Below are 24,612 nucleotides of genomic sequence, written 5' to 3'. Positions count from 1 at the left end.
GGGCTGAACTGAACCCCAAGGCCAGGCCCAGACGTGTGACGCCAGGGGAATCCCAGGGCAGGAAAGCCCCACGCCCCCGGCACGCTGCTAACTCTCCTGCCTTTCATGACTTTTACATGGACTTGTGTCCGATGAATAATTCAGGCCGTGCTACAAGTGGCAGCTTTTCCTGAGGCACCCTCTCCGCCGGGCTGAGCTGTAGGCCCCGGGGACTTGCCCATGGTCAGCTCCACAAGGACTCCTAGCCCTGCCTGGCCCTTGCTTCCCTGCAGCAGTGAGAATCCAGGCAGCCCCGGCTGGCAGCCACCAGGGACCAGCCCTGCCCTCCTCCTCATTGCCCATGGCATTGCTGCCTCACAGCTCCTCGCTTGCTCGCCTCTAATTGGCCTTTGCAGATTAAGCTAATCAAGGGTGGAGGAGAGAAACCACATCAGCACATCTGGAGCCTGATTTTGCGGGTGGAGAGTTGGGTGTGAAACCACCTGGAAAGGGGGTGGGGAGAGGGGAGATCAGCAACCCCTGTGCAGCCGGGCCTGCTCCCCTGCTGAGCCCCCGCACACCACGTGCCATGTGCTCTGGGCCTTCCCTGCCAGCTGCTGCTCTCTGAGCTGGGCTGGAGCCCAGCATCCTGGGGAACGGGGCTGCACTCGGTGGCCTTGCTCAGGGCTCTGCACTCCAGTGCTGGGCCGAGCCGTCCATGCGCCCCTCCATGGCACAGTGCCCCATAGCACGTACCCTTGTCTTCCCTAGGTATAATGGCCGGCTCCAACAGATCAGGAGACCTGCGCGATGCTCAGAAATCCATCCCCACAGGGACCATCCTGGCCATCGCCACAACGTCTGCTGTCTGTATCCTTGGCAGAGGGTCCGGGGCAAAAACAGGGCGGTGGGGGCAGGGTCTTGTCTGCCTCTGAACCAGCCCCTGTGTGGGTCGGAGCAGCTAGGGTGGGTGCCGGGCACTGGGCACTTTGTGGCCCCACGGGCCCTGTGCGGGTCGGAGTGGCGAGGGTGGGTGCCGGGCACTCTCGTGTCCCCATGGCCCTGTGCAGTTCACAGCAGCAGATGTTGGGCACTGAGCGCTTTGTGGCCCCTGTTCGGGTTGGAGTGGCCAGGGCGGGTGCCAGGCACTGGGCGCTTTGTGGCCCCGTTCGGGTTGGAGCGGCCAGGGCGGGTGCCGGACACTGGGCGCTTTGTGGCCCCATTCGGGTTGGAGCGGCCAGGGCGGGTGCCAGGCACTGGGCGCTTTGTGGCCCCGTTCGGGTTGGAGCGGCCAGGGCGGGTGCCGGACACTGGGCGCTTTGTGGCCCCGTTCAGGTTGGAGCGGCCAGGGCGGGTGCCGGGCACTGGGCGCTTTGTGGCCCCGTTCGGGTTGGAGCGGCCAGGGTGGGTGCCGGGCACTGGGCGCTTTGTGGCCCCTGTTCGGGTTGGAGCGGCCAGGGTGGGTGCCGGGCACTGGGCGCTTTGTGGCCCCTGTGTGGGTTGGAGCAGCCAGGGCGGGTGCCGGGCACTGGGCACTTTGTCGCCCCATGGACCCTGTGGGGGTCGGAGCGGCCAGGGCGGGTGCCGGGCACTGGGCGCTTTGTGGCCCCGTTCGGGTTGGAGTGGCCAGGGCGGGTGCCAGGCACTGGGCGCTTTGTGGCCCCTGTGGGGGTCGGAGCGGCCAGGGTGGGTGCCGGGCACTGGGAGCTTTGTGGCCCCGTTCGGGTTGGAGTGGCCAGGGTGGGTGCCGGGCACTGGGCGCTTTGTGGCCCCGTTCGGGTTGGAGTGGCCAGGGCAGGTGCCGGGCACTGGGCGCTTTGTGGCCCCCGTTCGGGTCGGAGTGGCCAGGGTGGGTGCCGGGCACTGGGCGCTTTGTGGCCCCTGTTCGGGTTGGAGCAGCCAGGGCAGGTGCCGGGCACTGGGCGCTTTGTGGCCCCTGTTCGGGTTGGAGCGGCCAGGGCGGGTGCCGGGCACTGGGCGCTTTGTGGCCCCTGTGGGGGTCGGAGCGGCCAGGGCGGGTGCCGGGCACTGGGCGCTTTGTGGCCCCTGTGTGGGTTGGAGTGGCCAGGGCGGGTGCCAGGCACTGGGCGCTTTGTGGCCCCGTTCGGGTTGGAGCGGCCAGGGCAGGTGCCGGGCACTGGGCGCTTTGTGGCCCCGTTCGGGTTGGAGCGGCCAGGGTGGGTGCCGGGCACTGGGCGCTTTGTGGCCCCTGTTCGGGTTGGAGCGGCCAGGGTGGGTGCCGGGCACTGGGCGCTTTGTGGCCCCTGTGTGGGTTGGAGCGGCCAGGGCGGGTGCCGGGTGTCACGGAGTCCCTGGGCGATGCTCTGGAACTGCTCCCCATGAAGCCAGTCAGGACTCTGGGGCAGTCGCCTTTCTGTGAGCAGCCTGTCTGCAGGACACACAGCTCACACAGCTTCCACCTTCCTGGGTCTGACCTCGGAGCATTCAGCATCCTCTGCCCCTCCGTGTGCTTCCCACAGCGAGTCCGCTCAGGCGGGCTCCTGGGGAAGCCAGAGGGTCCTGCACCCCAACTTCGCAGTCAGACGTGACTCTCAGCCAGCCAGTAAAACAGAGGTTTATTAGATGACAGGAACATGGTCTAACACAGAGCTTGTAGGTGCAGAGAACAGGACCCCTCAGCTGGGTCCATTTTGCGGGGGCAGTGAGCCAGACAACCACGTCTGCCCTTCACTCCATGTCCCAGCCAGCCTCAAACTGAAAACTCCCTCCAGCCCCTCCTCCTCTGGGCTTTGTTCCTTTCCCTGGGCCAGGTGGTCACCTGATTCCTTTGTTCTCCAACCCTTCAGCTCTCACCTTGCAGGGGGGAAGGGCCCAGGCCATCAGTTGCCAGGAAACAGGGTGTTGGCCATTCTCTGTGTCCAGACTCCTGCACACACCTGCCCTCTAGGGCTCTGCAATGATCATACACCCTTACTCCACCCCCTAGATACTTAAGAACTGCCTAGGGGAAACTGAGGCACCCCCACACTATTCAGAGGAAACATTAAGAACAGTCCCACTTCGTCACACCGGGCACTGGGCGCTTTGTGGCCCCTGTGGGGGTCGGAGTGGCCAGGGTGGGTGCCGGGCACTAGGCGCTTTGTGGCCCCGTTCGGGTCGGAGTGGCCAGGGTGGGTGCCGGGCACTGGGCGCTTTGTGGCCCCTATTCGGGTCGGAGTGGCCAGGGCGGGTGCCGGGCACTGGGTGCTTTGTGGCCCCCGTTCGGGTCGGAGTGGCCAGGGCGGGTGCCGGGCACTGGGCGCTTTGTGGCCCCTGTTCGGGTTGGAGCGGCCAGGGCGGGTGCCGGGCACTGGGCGCTTTGTGGCCCCTGTTCGGGTTGGAGCGGCCAGGGCGGGTGCCGGGCACTGGGCGCTTTGTGACCCCGTTCGGATTGGAGCGGCCAGGGCGGGTGCCGGGCACTGGGCGCTTTGTGGCCCCTGTGGGGGTCGGAGCGGCCAGGGCGGGTGCCGGGCACTGGGCGCTTTGTGGCCCCGTTCGGGTTGGAGTGGCCAGGGTGGGTGCCGGGCACTGGGCGCTTTGTGGCCCCGTTCGGGTTGGAGTGGCCAGGGCGGGTGCCGGGCACTGGGCACTTTGTGGCCCCCGTTCGGGTCGGAGTGGCCAGGGTGGGTGCCGGGCACTGGGCGCTTTGTGGCCCCTGTTCGGGTTGGAGCGGCCAGGGTGGGTGCCGGGCACTGCGTGCTTTGTGGCCCCCGTTCGGGTTGGAGTGGCCAGGGCGGGTGCCGGGCACTGGGCGCTTTGTGGCCCCCGTTCGGGTCGGAGTGGCCAGGGTGGGTGCCGGGCACTGGGCGCTTTGTGGCCCCTATTCGGGTCGGAGTGGCCAGGGCGGGTGCCGGGCACTGGGTGCTTTGTGGCCCCCGTTCGGGTCGGAGTGGCCAGGGCGGGTGCCGGGCACTGGGCGCTTTGTGGCCCCTGTTCGGGTTGGAGCGGCCAGGGCGGGTGCCGGGCACTGGGCGCTTTGTGGCCCCGTTCGGGTTGGAGCGGCCAGGGCGGGTGCCGGGCACTGGGCGCTTTGTGGCCCCGTTCGGGTTGGAGTGGCCAGGGCGGGTGCCGGGGACTGGGCGCTTTGTGGCCCCTATTTGGGTTGGAGCGGCCAGGGCGGGTGCCGGGCACTGGGCGCTTTGTGGCCCCTGTTCGGGTTGGAGTGGCCAGGGTGGGTGCCGGGCACTGGGTGCTTTGTGGCCCCTGTGTGGGTTGGAGCAGCAGATGCTGGGCGTTTCGTGTCCTGCAGGCCCCATTGGAGGGGGATTTGCACAGCAGGGGCCATGTCCCCAGCGCTTTCCCCACGCTCCTGTTCTCTGCCCTGGAGACTGGCCATGCTCCCCTGGACCCCAGGGAACTCCACTGCCCTTGAAAACGCTCTGCCTTCATGGGGGGCTGGACTTGCCATCTGTGCCCCTCTTCTCAGCCCTGTGGCCCTGGGTCCCCTACTCCTTGTGGCTGTACTTGGCGGTCCCAGGCACAGGGGGTGGCGGGGGGGGAGGGGGCTGCAGCTTGGTCTTTCCTTCACCACCCGCAGACATCAGCTCCGTGATTCTCTTCGGCGCCTGTATCGAGGGGGTCGTCCTCCGTGACAAGTGAGTGCTGCTCCCCAACAGTGGGGTGTTGAGGGGCAACAGGGCTGTGCAGGGGGAATGGCTGGGGGGAGGGGTGGTGGATCTGGATGGAGGGGGTGGGTAGGTGCGGGAGTGGCTGAGTGGAGGGAGGGTGGGTTTGGATGAGGGGGCGGGGGGTGGAGGGGAACAGGTTGGGGGTGGTGGTTGGATGGAGGGGACAGTTTGGATTGAAGGGGTGGGTAGGGAGTGGTGGTGTGGGTGGGTGGAGGGGAGCAGATAGGTGGGGGGTGGCTGTGGGGGGTCGTTGGATCGAGAGTGGTGGGGGGAGAGGGTGGTGGGTTCGGATGGAGGGGAGCAGGGGGGCTGGCTGGGGAGTCGTGGCTGGGGGAGGGTGGCAGTGGCTTTGGATGGAGGGGGCGATCACACCCCCTTGGGCAGTGGCCCCAGAGCCCTCAGAGTGACATTAGGGAGGCTAAACCTGGAACTAGGCATTGCGGGAGGCTCCCGTGTGTCCCTGCCCCCCCAGCTGATTCTGCTGTGTCTCTGCTCTGGTTTCTCCCGCTAATCCTGCTGCTGTGGGGGGCTGTTCACTGGGAGCTGCCGTGCAGCCTGGAGTTGCATATCTAGGGCAGCGCTGCGTGTCGTGCTCTGCGGTGATGCTTCTGGGTCGCCAACATAGACATGATCCAAATGATGCACAGCCTGGCTTGGCTTCCCTCTGTCAGAGAAAACGGAGCCCCTCCCTGCCCTAATGGGAGGCCTGGGCCCCAAGGGGAATGGCCTTGGGCCATGCCCTCCCACCCCCTGCTGCAGCCTCAGTTTCCCCCCCAGGAGATGGGGCTGGGAGGCCGAGCTCCCTGAGATCTGCAGCGCTGTGAGGCTTCTGGGGCTGGGGGTTGTTACTAGATTGTTTGCTGCCCCCCTCCCTACCACTGTACCTTTGCTCTCTCTCCTCCCTGCCACCCGCTCGCTCCGTGGCTCCCTGGAACCAGCCGGCCAAGGCTGCTGGGGTTAAAGCTCAGGGCAGGACAATGAACCTGTCCAAACACATTGGTCAAATAATGTCAAAAATGGTGAACTATGGAAAAGCTCTAATAACAGAGCAGTAACAGAAAGGGTTTCTGGTCCCCACTGGCTCAGCCTTAGGGCTTGTCTGCGTGTGAAATGCTCCAGCCGCACAGCTGAGCCGCTGCAGCTCAGACGCTACCTACACCGAGGGCAGGGGTCTCCCACGGGGCAGGGAATCCACCGCCCCGCGAGGCCGTGGCTAGGTCGAGGGAGGAATTCTCCCAGTGACCTGGCGCTGTTTGCACCGCGGTTAGGTCACTTTACGCTGCTCAAGGGTGTCGGTTTTTCACACCCGGAGTGACAGAGCAGGGTCGTTGCAATTTTCTAGTGTAGAGCAGTCCCGAGAAACTTTCACCTTCAACAAAACCCAAGTTACTTAACTGAGTTATTTTAACTCAGGAAAATGCGAAACGCAATAAACTGAAGATCTAAAACCAGAACCGGCACCACGCTGCCTTTCTGAGTGTCACAGAGTCCCTGGGCGATGCTCTGGAACTGCTCCCCATGAAGCCAGTCAGGACTCTGGGGCAGTCGCCTTTCTGTGAGCAGCCTGTCTTCAGGACACACAGCTTCCACCTTCCTGGGTCTGACCTCGGAGCATTCAGCATCCTCTGCCCCTCCGTGTGCTTCCCACAGTGAGTCCGCTCAGGCGGGGTCCTGGGGAAGCCAGAGGGTCCTGCCCCCCAACTTCGCAGTCAGACGGGACTCTCAGCCAGCCAGTAAAACAGAGGTTTATTAGACGACAGGAACACGGTCTAACACAGAGCTTGTAGGTGCAGAGAACCGGACCCCTCAGCTGGGTCCATTTTGGGGGGCAGTGAGCCAGACAACCACGTTTGCCCTTCACTCCATGTCCCAAACAGCCGCAAACTGAAACTCCCTCCAGCCCCTCCTCTTCTGGGCTTTGTTCCTTTCCCGGGCCAGGAGGTCACCTGATTCCTTTGTTCTCCAACCCTTTAGCTCTCACCTTGCAGAGGGGAAGGGCCCAGGCCATCAGTTGCCAGGAAACAGGGTGTCGGCCATTCTCTGTGTCCAGACCCCTGCACACACCTGCCCTCTAGGGCTCTGCAATGATCATACACCCTTATCCCACTACCTAGATACTTAAGAACTGCCTAGGGGAAACTGAGGCATTCCCACACTATTCAGAGGAAACATTAAGAACTGTCCCACTTCGTCACACTGAGTAGCTAAGCTTAGCCTTGAAATGCGAATGTGTCAATAGTGAATGTGACTCGGGACTGACCTGTTACAAAAGAAAAATGAAATTAACCAGAAACAAACCAAACGCATAAGGACTAGTCATCATGCAGGTGTGCTAGGCAAGCGGCTGCCGGGCAGCTCTTCACACTGCTCAATGGCTGTGCAAAGTGGGCAGCTTCTCCCGCTGGGTTGGGGAGCAGGGTTAATGGCTGAGACTCCCTTCGAGGACCGTTGCTGTATGCTGGGCTCGTCCCTGTAACCTGGGCTGGGGGCAGGCACGGGTGTAGTTTGAGTTCTCTATTTTGGGGGGCTGCATGTGGGAGGAGGCGAGATCCACGCCTGTCTGAGGCTTGCAGTTTTGGGGGGGGCAATCCTCCCCAACTATGCCCATGCGGGCAGGGACCATATCTTTTAACTTGCTTTGTAAACCCCCCTGGAGGGGGAGGGCCTTATCCACAGACAAAGAGGAACATTCCCAGTGCAGCATTTTCCAGGAAGGCCCAGGCAATGCAGCTGCTCAGCTCTCAGCGAGCTCCCCCTTCTCCTGACGGGCAGCAGGAGCCAGGAGCAGGGTGGGTGCTCAGGACACTGAAGGGGCTCGCTAGGGATGGCACCATGATGAAAGCCGAGAGGAAGGGCATGGCTGCAGCAGGGCATTCTTGCTGGAGTACTTTATGATATTTGACCATGGTAATAACAGGCGGTCAGTTAACGTTACTTGACTGTCAGGTTTCTGACTTGCCAAGCCAATTACAGCTGGTTGCGCTGGACTGTCCCTGCTACTTTCTGGGGGGTGGCCCTAGGGCTGGAGGTCAGAGCACGGCAGCCAGCCCTGCCCCAGTAACACTTGGTGCCTTGCAGGTTTGGAGAGGCTGTCAATGGGAATCTGGTGGTTGGCACACTCGCCTGGCCGTCTCCATGGGTGATTGTCATTGGATCCTTCTTCTCCACGTGTGGGGCGGGTCTGCAGAGCCTCACAGGAGCCCCCCGCCTCCTCCAGGCCATCTCCCGGGATGGCATCGTCCCCTTCCTGAGGGTGAGTGACCTGCTGCACTGTGGCTAATGCCGCCTCTGTTCCGTGTGCACTCCCTAAGGAGCCCGGGATAGGGGTGGGCACATGCCCTCCTCACCTGGGGCTGACCCGCTGCAGGGTGCCAGCAGTGACCACCTCCACTGCTATGCCCATTGCCAGAGGGCATCCTGCCCTGTCTCCAGGTCTCTCCCGATGGCCCTTTGTCCTCCAAGCAGAGGCTCCCTCTGCCTGGATGGAGACAGGGTGTCGGACGCCCAGGACCGGTGCTATGCCCCCAGCCGTGGAACAGTCTCTAGGACAGGCCCCGTCAGTGTGCCAGGCCCCCCCGCTCCCTGGGGTCTCCCTCTTCCTGCACAGGGCAGGCCGTGCAGCTCATTAGACAGGACCTGCAGGGCTCCAGCCCTCCTGCTTGGCACCGTCAGCTCCGCTCAGCCAGTCCCACTGAGCCAGCCCCTGGCAGAGCCTCGTGCGCCCCGCCGGGGTGACCGCACCTCGCCCAGCCTTTCATTGGCACTCGCACGGCGTTGGCACAACAGGCGGGTTTGCTCGTCCCTGGACACGGCCCAGGGAGGCCGTAGGGTGGCCCAGAGCGAGAGAGGTGGAAGCGCAGACGGTTCTGGTGGCCCCAAGCCCAGCCACGCTGCAGGGACCTCCGTGTTCAGGCTCTGGATCTCTCGGAGCGGCTGGGTCCCTTCCCAGGCGAGAGCCCCGACTCCCTCCGGCAGCCGACACTGAGCCCCTCCTCGCCTCATCCCCGGCCCATGTTCTCGAGCTGGGGTCCGCCCAGCTTCCCTGCTGAGAAGTGGGAACCCATCTCCCTCTGGGCCGAGGGCCCTAGGTGGCTGTATCCTGGTGACTGCGTTTGCCATTGTCTTCTCAGATTCTCCATGGATATGGGATCAGCCTCAGCCAGTCCTTTTTAATGACTCATTCAGGCTCAGACAGCTAGACATCATTCATACCTGTGTCTTTTAGCCTGCTGTGAGAGCAACAGTCCTTCCCCCCCGCCGGTAATAACAGAGGGGAAACTGAGGCACTCACAGGGTTCATAAAAATATGACAGAAAATTCCCACTTTGTCATATTGGGGCCTTGTTGGAAGGTTGGGTGCGGAAATGTAGGCTGGAGCCCAGGAAATCACAGGGAACCGGCAGGTTCTTGGCTCCCGCAGGAGCAAAGTCACCTTCACCTTGTCTGAATCCCTCTTGAGGGGCTAAGCTCAGATGTGTCTCCGCGCCGGGTCTCTGCAGGGAGGCCGGGCTGCTGACATGGTTTGTGACAAAGGAAGTGCTGCTCCGAGGCCGGATCCCTGAGCGAGTCCTGCTGGCTGAGGCCCCGGCTGGCTCTCTGGCAATTCAGTGTGCCCAGCCGAGCAGCCGCCGCCGTGGTCTGGCAGCGTCTGCGCAGTGCATCTGTGGCCCAGCTTGCACCGTGGCCCATTTGCATGAGACTTTAGTGCAGCAGGCCCGTCCTGTGTGTGAGAGCTGCCTGGCAGCTGGGGATTGGGCCCACTTGCAGGGCAGCTCCTGCCTCCCAGCTGCCATGATCTGGGTGAGCTTGGAGGTCTGTCCGGGGACGAGGCGCTGGGATTCGGCCCTGGCTTGGATCTTGCTGGGATTGGCTTTGACCACCCCATGGCACAGCCTGGGAGGGAGATCGGTGATGGGGCAACCCACCCCTGCTCGCCATCCACATGGCCTGGCCACTCCCGCACTGGGCTGGTGTGGGGAGCACTGGTGGCTCACTGGGTGGGTCCCAGGCCACTTGGGCAAGGAGTTAAGCTCCTGGGCTGGAACAGCCAGAAGGGAGGAGCAGGCTACCAGCTGCTCCAGGCTTGGGGAGAGAGCTGTCCTCAGGCTGCTGGGTGAGTGAGGGGCAGGAATGAGGAGTGGGGGCTGGGGCGGGATGTGCCGGGGGTGGGAGGGAGCCGGGGGCAGAAGAGGGGAGCAGGTGTCGGGGTTGGTGATCACTCTGCCCGCACCCCGGCACAGCCTCTGCCCACTGGCACCTTTCCCTGGCCAGGCAGAACCAGAGCTACAGATCTCTGCGGCTGAGGAGACGGCGCCTGGCTTCCACTCTGCTCCCAAGGCCTGCTCCTGGCCTGGGCTCTGGGAGCTGCCCGGGTTTGGCCAGGAGTCCTGGGGTGGGAGGCCCAGCAGAGCTCTGGCAGGTTTTGCAGAGGAGCATGCTGGGGGAGGTCGGCCTGTGCCCAGTGCACTGCCATTGTGCCAGTTAATATTTCATCTGCTCGCTGAAGATGTGTTCCCAGAACCTTATCTCTCCAAATCCAAACCGACAGCTCCCCCCAGGGAAGAACAGGCTAATTTTAAACTCGCTCCCTCGCCCTGCCAGCCACATTCTGAGCACTCGCTGGAGGAACCCAGCCTTCTCCTGCTAATGCATGCAGACATGTGTCCTCTAGCTCCCTGCACACACTGCTCTGCCTCCCCGGGACCCTCCTCTCAGACACGGCCCCCACTGTGGGACAACATGAGGCTGCACGGGGGAGGATGCCCAGGGGGGCAGGGACAACCTGGTGCCTCCTTGGGGGCCTTGCTGCTGTGGCTGGACAGGGAGCTGCCCTGGAGCGTCCCAGCTGTTGTCAGTGCGCTCAGGTTGCTTCCACCCCTGCACCCCATTAACAGGGCCCTTCGGGCTGCTGCCGGCCACCAGCTTCCCTGCGGAGCGGAGAGCAGCATCGGCCATAGGGCCTGGTCTGTCCCCAGCAGGAGCCCAGCAGACCTGCCAATCGACGGGCATCGGAACCGTGTGGTGCTGGGAAGTGTGCGGTGCCAGCCCCCATCTCCCCATGGCACCCTGACCCCCAGGCTCTGCTCCATCCCCCCCATGGCACCCCAACCCCCCAGCCTCTGCCCCAGCCTCCCCATGGCACCCCAACCCCCAGGCTCTGCTCCATCCCCCCCATGGCACCCCAACCCCCCAGCCTCTGCCCCAGCCTCCCCATGGCACCCCAACCCCCAGGCTCTGCTCCATCCCCCCCATGGCACCCCAACCCCCCAGCCTCTGCCCCAGCCTCCCCATGGCACCCCAACCCCCAGGCTCTGCTCCATCCCCCCCATGGCACCCCAACCCCCAGGCTCTGCCCCAGCCCCCATTGCCCCATGGCACCCCAACCCCCCAGGCTCTGCCTCAGCCCCCATCTCCCCATGGCACCCTGACCCCCAGGCTCTGCTCCATCCCCCCCATGGCACCCCAACCCCCAGGCTCTGCTCCATCCCCCCCATGGCACCCCAACCCCCCAGGCTCTGCCCCAGCCTCCCCATGGCACCCTGACCCCCAGGCTCTGCCTCAGCCCCCATCTCCCGATGGCACCCTGACCCCCAGGCTCTGCTCCATCCCCCCCATGGCACCCCAACCCCCCAGGCTCTGCCTCAGCCCCCATCTTCCCATGGCACCCCAACCCCCCAGGCTCTGCCTCAGCCCCCATCTCCCCATGGCACCCTGACCCCCAGGCTCTGCTCCATCCCCCCCATGGCACCCCAAACCCCCAGGCTCTGCCCCAGCCCCCATCCTCCTGTGGCACCCCAACCCCCAGGCTCTGCCTCAGCCCCCATCTCCCGATGGCACCCTGACCCCCAGGCTCTGCTCCATCCCCCCCATGGCACCCCAACCCCCAGGCTCTGCTCCATCCCCCCCATGGCACCCCAACCCCCCAGGCTCTGCCCTAGCCTCCCCATGGCACCCTGACCCCCAGGCTCTGCTCCATCCCCGCCATGGCACCCCAACCCCCCAGGCTCTGCCTCAGCCCCCATCTCCCCATGGCACCCCAACCCCCCAGGCTCTGCCTCAGCCCCCATCTCCCCATGGCACCCTGACCCCCAAGCTCTGCTCCATCCCCCCCATGGCACCCCAACCCCCCAGCCTCTGCCCCAGCCTCCCCATGGCACCCCAACCCCCAGGCTCTGCTCCATCCCCCCCATGGCACCCCAACCCCCCAGCCTCTGCCCCAGCCTCCCCATGGCACCCCAACCCCCAGGCTCTGCTCCATCCCCCCCATGGCACCCCAACCCCCAGGCTCTGCCCCAGCCCCCATTGCCCCATGGCACCCCAACCCCCCAGGCTCTGCCTCAGCCCCCATCTCCCCATGGCACCCTGACCCCCAGGCTCTGCTCCATCCCCCCCATGGCACCCCAACCCCCAGGCTCTGCTCCATCCCCCCCATGGCACCCCAACCCCCCAGGCTCTGCCCCAGCCTCCCCATGGCTCCCTGACCCCCAGGCTCTGCCTCAGCCCCCATCTCCCGATGGCACCCTGACCCCCAGGCTCTGCTCCATCCCCCCCATGGCACCCCAACCCCCCAGGCTCTGCCTCAGCCCCCATCTTCCCATGGCACCCCAACCCCCCAGGCTCTGCCTCAGCCCCCATCTCCCCATGGCACCCTGACCCCCAGGCTCTGCTCCATCCCCCCCATGGCACCCCAACCCCCCAGGCTCTGCCCCAGCCCCCATCCTCCTGTGGCACCCCAACCCCCAGGCTCTGCCTCAGCCCCCATCTCCCGATGGCACCCTGACCCCCAGGCTCAGCTCCATCCCCCCCATGGCACCCCAACCCCCAGGCTCTGCCCCAGCCTCCCCATGGCACCCTGACCCCCAGGCTCTGCTCCATCCCCGCCATGGCACCCCAACCCCCCAGGCTCTGCCTCAGCCCCCATCTCCCCATGGCACCCCAACCCCCCAGGCTCTGCCTCAGCCCCCATCTCCCCATGGCACCCTGACCCCCAGGCTCTGCTCCATCCCCCCCATGGCACCCCAACCCCCCAGGCTCTGCCCCAGCCCCCATCCTCCTGTGGCACCCCAACCCCCAGGCTCTGCCCCAGCCTCCCCATGGCACCCTGACCCCCAGGCTCTGCTTCAGCCCCCATCTCCCGATGGCACCCTGGCCCCCAGGCTCTGCTCCATCCCCCCCATGGCACCCCAACCCCCAGGCTCTGCTCCATCCCCCCCATGGCACCCCAACCCCCCAGGCTCTGCCCCAGCCCCCATCCTCCTGTGGCACCCCAACCCCCAGGCTCTGCCTCAGCCCCCATCTCCCGATGGCACCCTGACCCCCAGGCTCTGCTCCATCCCCCCCATGGCACCCCAACCCCCAGGCTCTGCTCCATCCCCCCCATGGTACCCCAACCCCCAGGCTCTGCTCCATCCCCGCCATGGCACCCCAACCCCCCAGGCTCTGCCTCAGCCCCCATCTCCCCATGGCACCCTGACCCCCAGGCTCTGCTCCATCCCCCCCATGGCACCCCAACCCCCCAGGCTCTGCCCCAGCCCCCATCGTCCTGTGGCACCCCAACCCCCAGGCTCTGCCCCAGCCTCCCCATGGCACCCCGACCCCCAGGCTCTGCCTCAGCCCCCATCTCCCGATGGCACCCTGACCCCCAGGCTCTGCTCCATCCCCCCCATGGCACCCCAACCCCCAGGCTCTGCTCCATCCCTCCCATGGCACCCCAACCCCCCAGGCTCTGCCCTAGCCTCCCCATGGCACCCTGACCCCCAGGCTCTGCTCCATCCCCGCCATGGCACCCCAACACCCCAGGCTCTGCCTCAGCCCCCATCTCCCCATGGCACCCCAACCCCCCAGGCTCTGCCTCAGCCCCCATCTCCCCATGGCACCCTGACCCCCAGGCTCTGCTCCATCCCCCCCATGGCACCCCAACCCCCCAGCCTCTGCCCCAGCCTCCCCATGGCACCCCAACCCCCAGGCTCTGCTCCATCCCCCCCATGGCACCCCAACCCCCCAGCCTCTGCCCCAGCCTCCCCATGGCACCCCAACCCCCAGGCTCTGCTCCATCCCCCCCATGGCACCCCAACCCCCCAGCCTCTGCCCCAGCCTCCCCATGGCACCCCAACCCCCAGGCTCTGCTCCATCCCCCCCATGGCACCCCAACCCCCCAGGCTCTGCCTCAGCCCCCATCTCCCCATGGCACCCTGACCCCCAGGCTCTGCTCCATCCCCCCCATGGCACCCCAACCCCCAGGCTCTGCCCCAGCCTCCCCATGGCACCCCAACCCCCAGGCTCTGCTCCATCCCCCCCATGGCACCCCAACCCCCCAGGCTCTGCCCCAGCCCCCATCGTCCTGTGGCACCCCAACCCCCAGGCTCTGCCCCAGCCTCCCCATGGCACCCCGACCCCCAGGCTCTGCCTCAGCCCCCATCTCCCGATGGCACCCTGACCCCCAGGCTCTGCTCCATCCCCCCCATGGCACCCCGACCCCCAGGTGCTGCCTGAGCCGCACAGCCAGTGGTGTAGCTAGGAGTGGGAATGTCGGGGTGGGGGGCCCAATGTATGGGGGATGGGCAGTGACCGAACGGCTGCCCAGCGCTCTGTTCAGTATGATCGGATGTTCGAATGCTGGGGTGGGGGGAGTATTGCGGGCAGGGCAGGGAGCAGAGAAGGGCTCTGAGTGCTGGGGTGGCCAGTGGACGGGGCGAGCCCCCAGCCCTACAGGCAGGCACAGGTGGAGCTGGGGCAGAGTGTGTGTGGTGGATGGTTGGCACCTGTGCCGGGCCTGGCTGTGGCCAGAGTTGCCCAGGGCCGGGAGAAGTTTGCATGGCTGGGCCGAGGCAGCAACGGGGCCGGCCAGACTATGCCGTCCCCTGCAGGCCGTGGCCTTCTGCAGCCGGGCCCAGAGCCACCCGCACTTCAGCCTGGCGGGCCTGCTCCACAGCCATAGGTCAGGCCTTGCCATGGCTGCCCCCCAAGGCCCCTGCATAGCAACTGGCCAGGTCCCCACACGCAGCCGAGGCACCCACAGACCACTGGGCCCCCGCAGTCCATGCCCGGTCTCCATCTCCTCCCGTGGCCCCTTGCTCGTCTGTCCCTGACCTGCACTGTCAGCGCCCACCTGTGCCCGTGGGGCCTCGCGCTAACTCGTCGGGCCCCCGGCGCCCAGAAAGAGCCACATCCCTGTGAACACATGCGTCCTGCAGGGCCCTCTGTGCCAGCTGCGAGGGGTGCCTGCCCCATGCCAGGGCCTCCCGGTGGGCCTGAGAGGGGCAAGGGGCAGTGTCACCCCCACCCCCCGAAGCACCCTAACGCTCCTCTCTCTCGCTCTCCGCCCAGGTCTTCGGCCACGGCAAAGCCAACGGGGAGCCCACCTGGGCTCTGCTCCTCACCGCCTGCATCTGCGAGATCGGGATCCTCATCGCCTCCCTGGATGAGGTCGCCCCCATCCTCTCCATGTAGGCAGCACGCTCTGGCTGCGCCCCCCACCCCCACCCCGAGACTGGCCCAGCCACGACACTCCCCCCACTGCAGCTCAGGGCCCAGAGCGTGGCTCCCTGCCCAGCTGATCTGCGTCCTGCGTCCAGTGCCGTCGGGATTGGCTGTGTGACACCCATGCCTGCATGGCACCGCTGGGGCTTGCCCGGGCCCCGGCTGAAGGAGAACTCCCGCTGGGGGTGCCAGGGAGGTGTGCCCGCCCCCAGCTGGCAGGAGAGGACAGTCCCACGTGGGATGCGGCCCCTGTCTCTTGGCCAGTGTCAGGGCCACATGGCACCGTTCTGCCAGCTGCCGTTTCCTCCAGAGAGCCTGGCAGCAGCCGGGATCCCCGGGGGCCCTCTGGGACAGCCAGTGCGCGGGCATGGTACCTGCCCGCACCCATCCCTGGGGCTCCTGGGGCCAGGCCGCCGCTGGCCCTGGGTGAGTGGCTCAGGCACTGTCTCCATTTCTCTCCCGCAGGTTCTTCCTGATGTGCTACATGTTTGTCAACCTGGCGTGCGCGGTGCAGACGCTGCTGAGGACACCCAACTGGCGGCCCCGGTTCCGGTATTACCACTGGTGGGTTTGGCCGGCAGGAGGATCCTGCCCCGGGGCCCTGCCCTTCCTGAGGGTACTGCTGCCACCCTGGCACGCGCCAGCCTTGGGCCAGGGATGGGCTCTGCTGCTTCATGCAGGGGAGCGAGAGCCGTGAGTTCAGGATGCTGCTCCCACTGGCCCACTGGGCAAGGTGGAACAGGCCTGTCCCTCTCGGAGCCTCAGTTTCCCCATGTATGCGCCGATGGAGGCCAAGAGGGGCAACACTACCTGAGGCCGGTTTCACCTGGGCCAACTCTGGCTTCTCCGGGGCCTACGCTTTGCCCAGGCCGCCAGGCTCCCAGACGGAGCAGCATCCCTTCCCCTAAGGTCCCTCCTGGCAGGCTGGGGCTGGCGTCGGGGGACTGCCAGGGCCATGGAGCACCGCAGAGGCAGGTTGGGGCGGAGGTTGGGGAAGTGCCGGGGCAGGGCTCTGCATGCTGGAAGGCTGGTGCTGTGGGACTGGGCTGAGAGCTTCACTCCCCGGGACACTTCACCCTTCACTCCCCAGGACACTCTCCTTCCTGGGCATGAGCCTCTGCCTGGCCCTGATGTTCATCTGCTCCTGGTACTACGCACTTGTGGCCATGCTCATCGCTGGCCTCATCTACAAGTACATCGAATACAGGGGGTGAGTGCGGCGACTCGGGGCATGAGGGGCGAGGAGCTGCTCCTGGGCTCAGGCACCCGCTGCCACAGGGCTGAACGGAGCCCGTGGCAGCCTCCTACGCTCCGTCGCGCTGGGAAACAGCAGATGCCCGGGCTGGAGAAGAGCCGAGTTCTCAGGCCGCCGGGCTGGGAGCCCTGAGCCCTGGCGGCTAGTCCCAGCTCTGCTCTCGGGCGCTCAGGGAGGTCCCCAAACCCCTCGGTGGCTCACCCTGCCCGTAGGCCTGCGGCAGGAGCTCTGACGCTGGCCCCAAGGGAAGTGTGAGATGGGGCGCGGGAGGGCAAGGCTTTGCCTAGCTCACAAGCTGCCACAGTCTTTTTCTGGCCGTTGGACTGTCCGAGCTTCAGTCAATCAGCAGCCAGCCAGCTCCTCCACTGACTCTGGGCTCCAGCTCCTAGCGGGTCCCCATTCTGCCCTCCCAGGGGCCTGGCGGTGCTGCTCTCCCGGCTCCCTATTCCCAGGGAGCAGGCCTGAGAGCCCCCCCGCTCTCTGCCTTTCCTGGTGCCTCCTCTAAGCCCAGCTGCCTCGGAGAGAGCTGCGGGCACCCTGGGACAGGAAACTTGCACTTCTAGTGCTTAGGGCCTTCCACTGGGGACTGTGGCCTGCACCCCCCATGCTGGGCCCTGCCAGGCCTGCCCCTTCGCAGCCTGCTCCAGGCCGCCCCGGCTGCCCTCAGAGGGGAGCTGACCCCAGAGCATGGGCTGGCCTCCAATCCTACCAGGTGCTGAGTTCCCCTGTCCCTCCCCGGCAGAGCGGAGAAGGAGTGGGGCGATGGCATCCGAGGGCTCTCGCTCAGTGCGGCCCGCTACGCTCTGCTTCGGCTGGAGGAGGGTCCCCCGCACACCAAGAACTGGAGGTGAGCGCGGGGCTGTCTCTAGCCAGTAACGGGGCGAAGAGCAGGGAGCGGGTGGTGGGCCGGACACAGCACGGGCACTCAGGAAGCTCCAGAGGAGAGCCCTGCCCCAAGAGCTCACATACTGGGGCCTGGGCGGGGTCGGCGCTGCCTGGGACTGGGGATTGCGGGGAAGGGGGTGCATAGTGTCCCGGGGTCCCCGGGCGATGCTCTGGGACTGCTCCCCATGAAGCCAGTCAGGACTCTGGGGAAGTCTCCTCTCTCTGAGCAGCCTGTCTGCAGGACACACAGCTCACCCAGCTTCCACCTTCCTGGGCTCAGAGCATTCAGCATCCTCTGCCCCTCCGTGCGCTTCCCACAGCGAGTCCGCTCAGGTGGGGCTCCTGGGGAAGCCAGAGGGTCCTGCCCCTCAACTCCGCAGTCAGACGGGACTCTCAGCCAGCCAGTAAAACAGAAGGTTTATTAGACGACAGGAATATGGTCTAACAGAGAGCTTGTAGGTGCAGAGAACAGGACCCCTCTGCCGGGTCCATTTTGGGGGGCAGTGAGCCAGACAACCCCATCTGCACTTCACTCCTCGTCCCCAGCCAGCCCCAAACTGACTCCCCCTCCAGCCCCTCTTCCTCTGGGCTTTGTCCCTTTCCCGGCCAGGAGGTCACCTGATTCCTTTGTTCTCTAACCCTTTAGCTCTCACCTTGCAGGGGGGAAGGGCCCAGGCCATCAGTGCCAGGAAACAGGGTGTCGGCCATTCTCTGTGTCCAGACCCCTGCACACACCTGCCCTCTAGGGCTCTGCAATGATCATACACCCTTATCCCACTACCTAGATACTTAAGAACTGCCTAGGGGGAACTGAGGCACCCCCACAATATTCAGAGGAAACATTAAGAACAGTCCCGCTTCGGCACATCTCTCCCCGCTTCGAGACGGAACTGAGCGAGGTCACTTTAGCCACTGACCTGGGGAAGTTCGACCCCACCAATGTTTCCATGGATGCCCCAGCATCTCTCCCATTCCTTAGCATCGGCTTGCATCAGCCTCTCACTGAGCCCTGTGTCTGAGGTGTCGGTGAACACTATAAAGGCCTTGGCAAAGTCTGGGTTTACCAGATTTACCACTCCCTGGATTAGAGCCTCCTTCAACGCACAGAGAGCCCTCTGGCACTGCTCGGTCCAGACCAGCTCGTCTGGCTTCACCTTCTTACATAGCTCAGTGATGGGGGCAGCTAGGGAGCTCAAGTGGGGTACAAACCTCCAGTACTACCCCACCATCCCAATAGAGCCCTGGACCTGTTTCTTGGTCTGGGGAACAGGCTACTCTCTGATTATCTTCACCTTATACTTTTAAGCTTTTACCATCAGTCCTGCCTCCTTGAGGCAGCCCAGCACCCTCTTCACCTGGGACACAGACTGTTAATTTACAGAATCAGCATGTTAGAGACTAACCAATTTATTTGAGCATAAGCTTTCGTGAGCTACAGCTCACTTCATCGGATGAAGTGATGAAGTGAGCTGTAGCTCACGAAAGCTTATGCTCAAATAAATTGGTTAGTCTCTAAGGTGCCACAAGTACTCCTTTTCTTTTTGAGAATCAGCATGGAGACATTCCTTTCTCAACATCCTTGTCTCCCCAACATGCTGGCCTAACACAGCCACTTGGTTATAGGACTGTTTAACTTTCTTAACAGCTTTCACTCCATCTGAGACCTTCTCAAAGCTATCCACACTGGATCCTTCAACAGGAAAGTCAGTGGATCCATTCACAACAGAAAATTTCTGGCTGTTAGGAACTGAAACTTTCTTGATTAAATCTCTTTCACACCCTTCAGTTGCAGTAAACTGCTTGCAAAGACTCCATGAGGATTCCTTTCCCGAGGGGCTTTTCTATGCAACAATTCACCCTTCTCAGAAATTCTGCCCTTACCCTCTTCACCCAGGGCTTGCTCTAGAGGAACACTTTCCTGAGCAACAACAGACTCTTTCTGGGTCTCACTTAAATCCAGAATCACCTCTGGCCCATCAGGTGGATTGCTACACAATCCCCTTTCAGGCAAACTTACAGACTTCCTAGATAAAAGGTTAGAAGCATTCTCCTTCCCTTTGACACACATAAGTTCAGGAATCTTTTCCTTCTTGCTACAGGTTTCCACACCATCAGTAAGTAACACAATCAAATCACCTTTCTGCTCTCCTTGTGCCCTGGCTAGGATCTCACCCTGATTAGACAGAGTTGCGACACCCTTTCCCAACAACACACTAGCAACAGGCAAAATACAAGCACCAAAATTGTCTGGGCTCTGGGATTTTGCTAGGACACTAACTGGATGCGACCTAATTACAGGGCCATTCTCCCGAGCAGATACAAACTTAGGACCAGTCCCTTCCTCGGCTTTAGCTGAATCCAGAACCAACTCTGAGACAACTGCACGACCCTCAACCATCACAGGCTGAAAGGCCCCTTCTGTCTGCTCCATAGACAATGTCGAGCCTGAGACACAGTCTCCTTTCCTAGACACACAGCTTGAGATCTCATTCCCCTGGTCCCAGCACACAGGGCTGTTCACAGACAACTGCTTGGAGACCGGGGTAGCTCCCTCCATAGGCAAGTCAATACCCCTGACAGACACAGGCACATTTCCTTCACTGTCCCAATTCTCCACCCAGCTAACAGGTAAGGTCCAGGGACACTCATCTGCCACTCTCCTCGCCTTCCCACCCTGCTGACTAGACACAGCCATCAGCTCACAAGGCTGCCTAAGCTCCTCCAAACTTCCCTTACCAAGCACCTTCCACTCCCAACAGATAAACTGCTGTTCTTCTCACTACCCTGAGCTACTTCCAGCAAATCACGGTTACCCTTCTCAGGTTCCCTTTTACAAGCTGTGCTCTCAAAGCTCTGTTTTCCTTCCCTTACCAAACTCTGCTTCCACAAGGAACTAGATGTTAAAGTCACTGAGAGACGACAAGTCCTATCCAAAGTGTCTAGAGATGAGAGTAGACCTGCCATCCCCTGCATTCTCGAGAGATTAACTACCCAGCTGTTCTGCTCTGCAGACTCAGCTCCCCAGTCTCCCCTCTCGCTGACTGGGCCTGGGGTCACAGCCCCGCCGAGCCCTGTCCCTCGTCGCTCCCTCCCTGCCATGGGATCACTTCCCAGCAGCGCCTCTGAGCAAGGCAAACCTGGTTGGCAGCCGACCTGCCCTGCCTGTGGGTCCCCCCACTCAGCTGTGGTCTCAGCTCCCCCCATGCTCAGCGCTGCCCTTGCTTCCCAGTGGGGGCAGGCAGTGAGCTCACTGCTTTGGTCACTGCATCAGAGCCAGCATGAGCCCCCTCTCCGGTGTGCAAGGGGGCAGGGAGCATCTCTCTGTCCCACCCAGCCCCAGGGGTCTGGTTACAGGCAGGCAGGTAGCCTGAGCCTAGCAGCTCCTCCCCCCTGCCAGCCAGGTCATCTGCATTTTCACTGACCATTTCCCTCTCCGCTGATTGGTTCCCTGGATTCAAATGCAAACCCTTGGCTGTTACAGGAGCAGGGCCTGGATCCTGTCCCAAAGAGACACAGTCACCCCACAACAGGGTCTCGCAGCTGATATCCTGGAGAACCCCAACAGCCAGCCAGCCCCACCCCTCCTGGGTCAGCACAGGGATCTGGGCCATAGGCAGGGCGAGGGGCTTCATCCCTGGGACCCTCACCCAGCTCACACAGCCCCTCAGCATCTGAGGCTGCACCATCCAGGGCCTGACAACAGTTCCCTCTGTCCCAGGATCTCGCCACCCCAGGAATGTCTCCCCATTGACCATCACCTTCCGCTCCCACTGGAGGTCTGAGGGGCCTGCCCCAGGAAACTCCACACAGACATATAGGTTGGGGTCAGGAGTGGGAGCCTGTCCACCTCCCCATCCATCTGGCTGACGGAGTCTATGGCCTTGGGACCCAGCAAGGGAGCTAGACACCGGGGCTTTTCCACAGGGTCCCCCTGGTTCAAATTTCCAGCCTGCTCAAAGGCAGTGAGGTGGGCATCCACATCCCGCCCCTACTTAACCAGGGGCAGCAATGTAGTCTCCAGGTTCCCTGCGGAACTGGCCCCCCGGGGTCTATCCCCACTCACCCCTGGGGGGTCCCCTAGGCCTCTCCGCTCCCCCACCGCCAGTTCATGCTGCTGCTGCTTCTGCAGCTCTTTCTCGGGCTCTCGCTGTCTCTCACAGTCCTCTTGCTCTCTCGGACTCAGCTCTAGTCCCGTCCATCTCCGATCCCCCTGTCACGGAGTCCCTGGGCGATGCTCTGGAACTGCTCCCCATGAAGCCAGTCAGGGCTCTGGGGCAGTCGCCTTTCTGTGAGCAGCCTGTCTGGAGGGCACACAGCTCACACAGCTTCCCCCTTCCTGGGTCTGACCTCGGAGCATTCAGCCTCCTCTGCCCCTCCGTGCGCTTCCCCACAGTGAGTCCACTCAGGTGGGGCTCCTGGGGAAGCCAGAGGGTCCTGCCCCCCAACTTCGCAGTCAGACGGGACTCTCAGCCAGCCAGTAAAACAGAAGGTTTATTAGACGACAGGAACATGGTCTAAAACAGAGCTTGCAGGTGCAGAGAACGGGACCCCTCAGCTGGGTCCATTTTGGGGGGCAGTGAGCCAGACAACCACGTCTGCACTTCACTCCATGTCCCAGCCAGCCCCAAACTGAAACTCCCTCCAGCCCCTCCTTCTCTGGGCTTTGTCCCTTTCCCAGGCCAGGAGGTCGCCTGAGTCCTTTGTTCTCCAACCCTTCAGCTCTCACCTTGCAGGGGGGAAGGGCCCAGGCCATCAGTTGCCAGGAAACAGGGTGTCGGCCATTCTCTGTGTCCAGACTCCTGCACACACCTGCCCTCTAGGGCTCTGCAATGATCATACACCCTTACCCCACCACCTAGATACTTAAGAACTGCCTAGGGGAAACTGAGGCACCCCCACACTATTCAGAGGAAACATTAAGAACAGTCCCACTTCGTCACACCCCCGATGGGGAACCCGATCGTGAAGACCCTCGTCTGGTCGGGGATAGGAGTCTTGGGGATGCCTGGCTCCCACTCCAGCTGCTCCCAGATCCTGCTATAGCCCCATTAGGGTCAGGAATCTGTTCCTTAGAGCGGTCATCCTCCTCCAGCTGCACGATTAACTCTGCTTTGGTGAACTTTCCAATGCGCAACCCTCTCTTTCTGCACAGGGTTACAGTGTCCTTCTTAAGGAGACGGTGACAGGCCATCACTCCGCTCCTCCCAAGTTGTTGTGGACTCACAGGCCTGTGTGCTCTCGGCTCCCCACAGTTTCCAGGGAGAACCCTTAGTGTGCCAGCCCTTCTCGAGGTCACCACCTCTTTGTCAGGGTCGAGCTGCAGACTCCTCTGCCCCTGGGACCGCTCGCTGCAATCCCCCGGGGGACCCTGTTATTGCAAAAGTCCTTCTCTCTCCCAGGGCCAAGCCGCAGGCTCCTCCACCCCTGAGACTGCTCACCACAGTCCCCAGGGGGACCCCATTACTGCACAGTCCTTCTCGCAGGACACACACTCCCAGAGGTTAACCGCCCCCCAAAACCGCTCCTCTCTGTGCCTTCAGCACGCCTGGTCCTCGTCAATCCCCCTTCGTTTTACTGCTCCCCAGTCACTTACTGCAGGAAGCGCCATCCATGGGGTGCAGTACATCCCATCTCTGCCACCAGTTGTCACGGAGTCCCCGGGCGATGCTCTGGAACTGCTCCCTATGAACCCGGTCAGGACTCTGGGGAAGTCTCCTCTCTGGGAGCAGCTTGTCTGCAGGACACACAGCTCACCCAGCTTCCACCTTTCTGGGTCTGACCTCGGAGCATTCAGCATCCTCTGCCCCTCCGTGCGCTTCCCACAGCGAGTCCGCCCAGGCGGGGTCCTGGGGAAGCCAGAGGGTCCTGCACCCCAACTTCGCAGTCAGACGTGACTCTCAGCCAGCCAGTAAAACAGACGTTTATTAGATGACAGGAACGGGTCTAACACAGAGCTTCTAGGTACAGAGAACCAGACCCCTCAGCTGGGTCCATTTTGGGGGGCAGTGAGCCAGACAACCCCATCTGCACTTCACTCCTCATCCTCAGCCAGCCCCAAACTGACTCCCCCTCCAGCCCCTCCTCCTCTGGGCTTTGTCCCTTTCCCGGGCCAGGAGGTCACCGGATTCCTTTCTTCTCCAACCCTTTAGCTCTCACCTTGCAGGGGGGAAGGGCCCAGGCCATCTGTTGCCAGGAAACAGGGTGTCGGCCATTCTCTGTGTCCAGACCCCTGCACACACCTGCCCTCTAGGGCTCTGCAAGGATCATACACCCTTATCCCACCCTCTAGATAGTTAAGAACTGCACAGGGGAAACTGAGGCACCCCCACACTATTCAGTGGAAACATTAAGAACAGTCCCACTTCGTCACACCCTGGTCCTTTGCTCTGCAACAATTACACCCCCTTATCCTACCACCTAGAGACTTAAGAAATGCCTAGGGGAAACTGAGGCACCACTACCGTATTCAGAGGAAACATTAAGAACAGTCCCACTTCGTCACAAAAGGGGCAGAGGGTTTGAGCTCTGGGGTGCAGACGGCTGGGGGCACCTGTTGCACGTGCTGGGCTGCGCCCTAGGGTTGTGTGACGGGGGAGCATGGCAGGCACTGGATGGAGGGTCATTGATCCCCTGGGGCGGGTGTGGTACGGGATGTGGGGGCTTTGCATGGCCAGTGTTTAACCCCGGGGTGTTCCCTTCCCAGGCCTCAGCTGCTGGTTCTGGTCCGAGTGGATCAGGAGCAGAACGTGGTGCACCCGCAGCTCCTGTCTCTCACCTCGCAGCTCAAAGCCGGCAAGGGGCTGACAATTGTGGGCTCTGTGCTGGAAGGGACCTTCCTGGAGAATCACCTGCAGGCCCAGCGGGCGGAGGAGGTGAGGGCAGCACCGCCCCTGGTGCCACTTCCCTTCCTCAGTCACCGGCTACCCCCTCCCCCGGCTACCCCCCCACCAAGGGCTGCAGCCCATGCAGGAGCTCCGTGCCACGGTGTGCTGCCATGGGGCCTCTCCCCTGGCCTGGGAGCAGAGGGACACTTCCTGGCTGCGCACTTCCTCCCAGGGCCTTGCAAAGCTCCCAGATCCCCCTCCCCACACCTGCAGTAGCCTGGCCTGCCTCCACCCCCACTTGGCACGACTGTCGGGTGTGCCTGCCGCCATGGGCCGCAGCCGGCTCACAGCAGCTGGCACCGGACGGCCCCAGGGGAGCATGGCCCTGGGACCCTGGCATCCCCACTGGGCCAGGTCTCACTGTGACCCCAGCCTGCTGGGCCCGCTGGCGGGATGGTGCAGGGAAAGCTGGGATTAGAGCAGAGGGGGCAGATGTGTGGGAGCTGAGAGCTGCTGTGACGCAGGCCAACAGCCTCGGCTTCTGTCTCACTGACCTCTGCAG

The 24,612-nt window shown here is 63.4% G+C and overlaps 1 protein-coding gene across 3 annotated transcripts in view; it reads left to right on the top strand.

Moving 5' to 3' along the window:
* Positions 1 to 24,612, top strand: part of SLC12A5 (solute carrier family 12 member 5) — a 118,327-nt gene that overhangs the window by 69,312 nt on the left and 24,403 nt on the right. For all 3 annotated transcript variants that reach the window (XM_084646127.1, XM_084646126.1, XM_084646128.1), the window contains exons 10-17: positions 751 to 849; positions 4,517 to 4,574; positions 7,686 to 7,860; positions 14,934 to 15,052; positions 15,552 to 15,650; positions 16,177 to 16,296; positions 17,084 to 17,188; positions 23,930 to 24,098. In XM_084646127.1, the coding sequence (XP_084502253.1) occupies positions 751 to 849; positions 4,517 to 4,574; positions 7,686 to 7,860; positions 14,934 to 15,052; positions 15,552 to 15,650; positions 16,177 to 16,296; positions 17,084 to 17,188; positions 23,930 to 24,098 (944 nt within the window). The remainder of the gene's footprint in view (positions 1 to 750; positions 850 to 4,516; positions 4,575 to 7,685; positions 7,861 to 14,933; positions 15,053 to 15,551; positions 15,651 to 16,176; positions 16,297 to 17,083; positions 17,189 to 23,929; positions 24,099 to 24,612) is intronic.

This window comes from Lepidochelys olivacea (genome assembly GCF_965140295.1).
Source record: "Lepidochelys olivacea isolate rLepOli2 genome assembly, chromosome: 13".
NCBI lineage: Eukaryota > Metazoa > Chordata > Testudines > Cheloniidae > Lepidochelys > Lepidochelys olivacea.
Note: the sequence above shows the minus strand (reverse complement) of the source record. Positions and strands in the feature narration are given on the sequence as shown.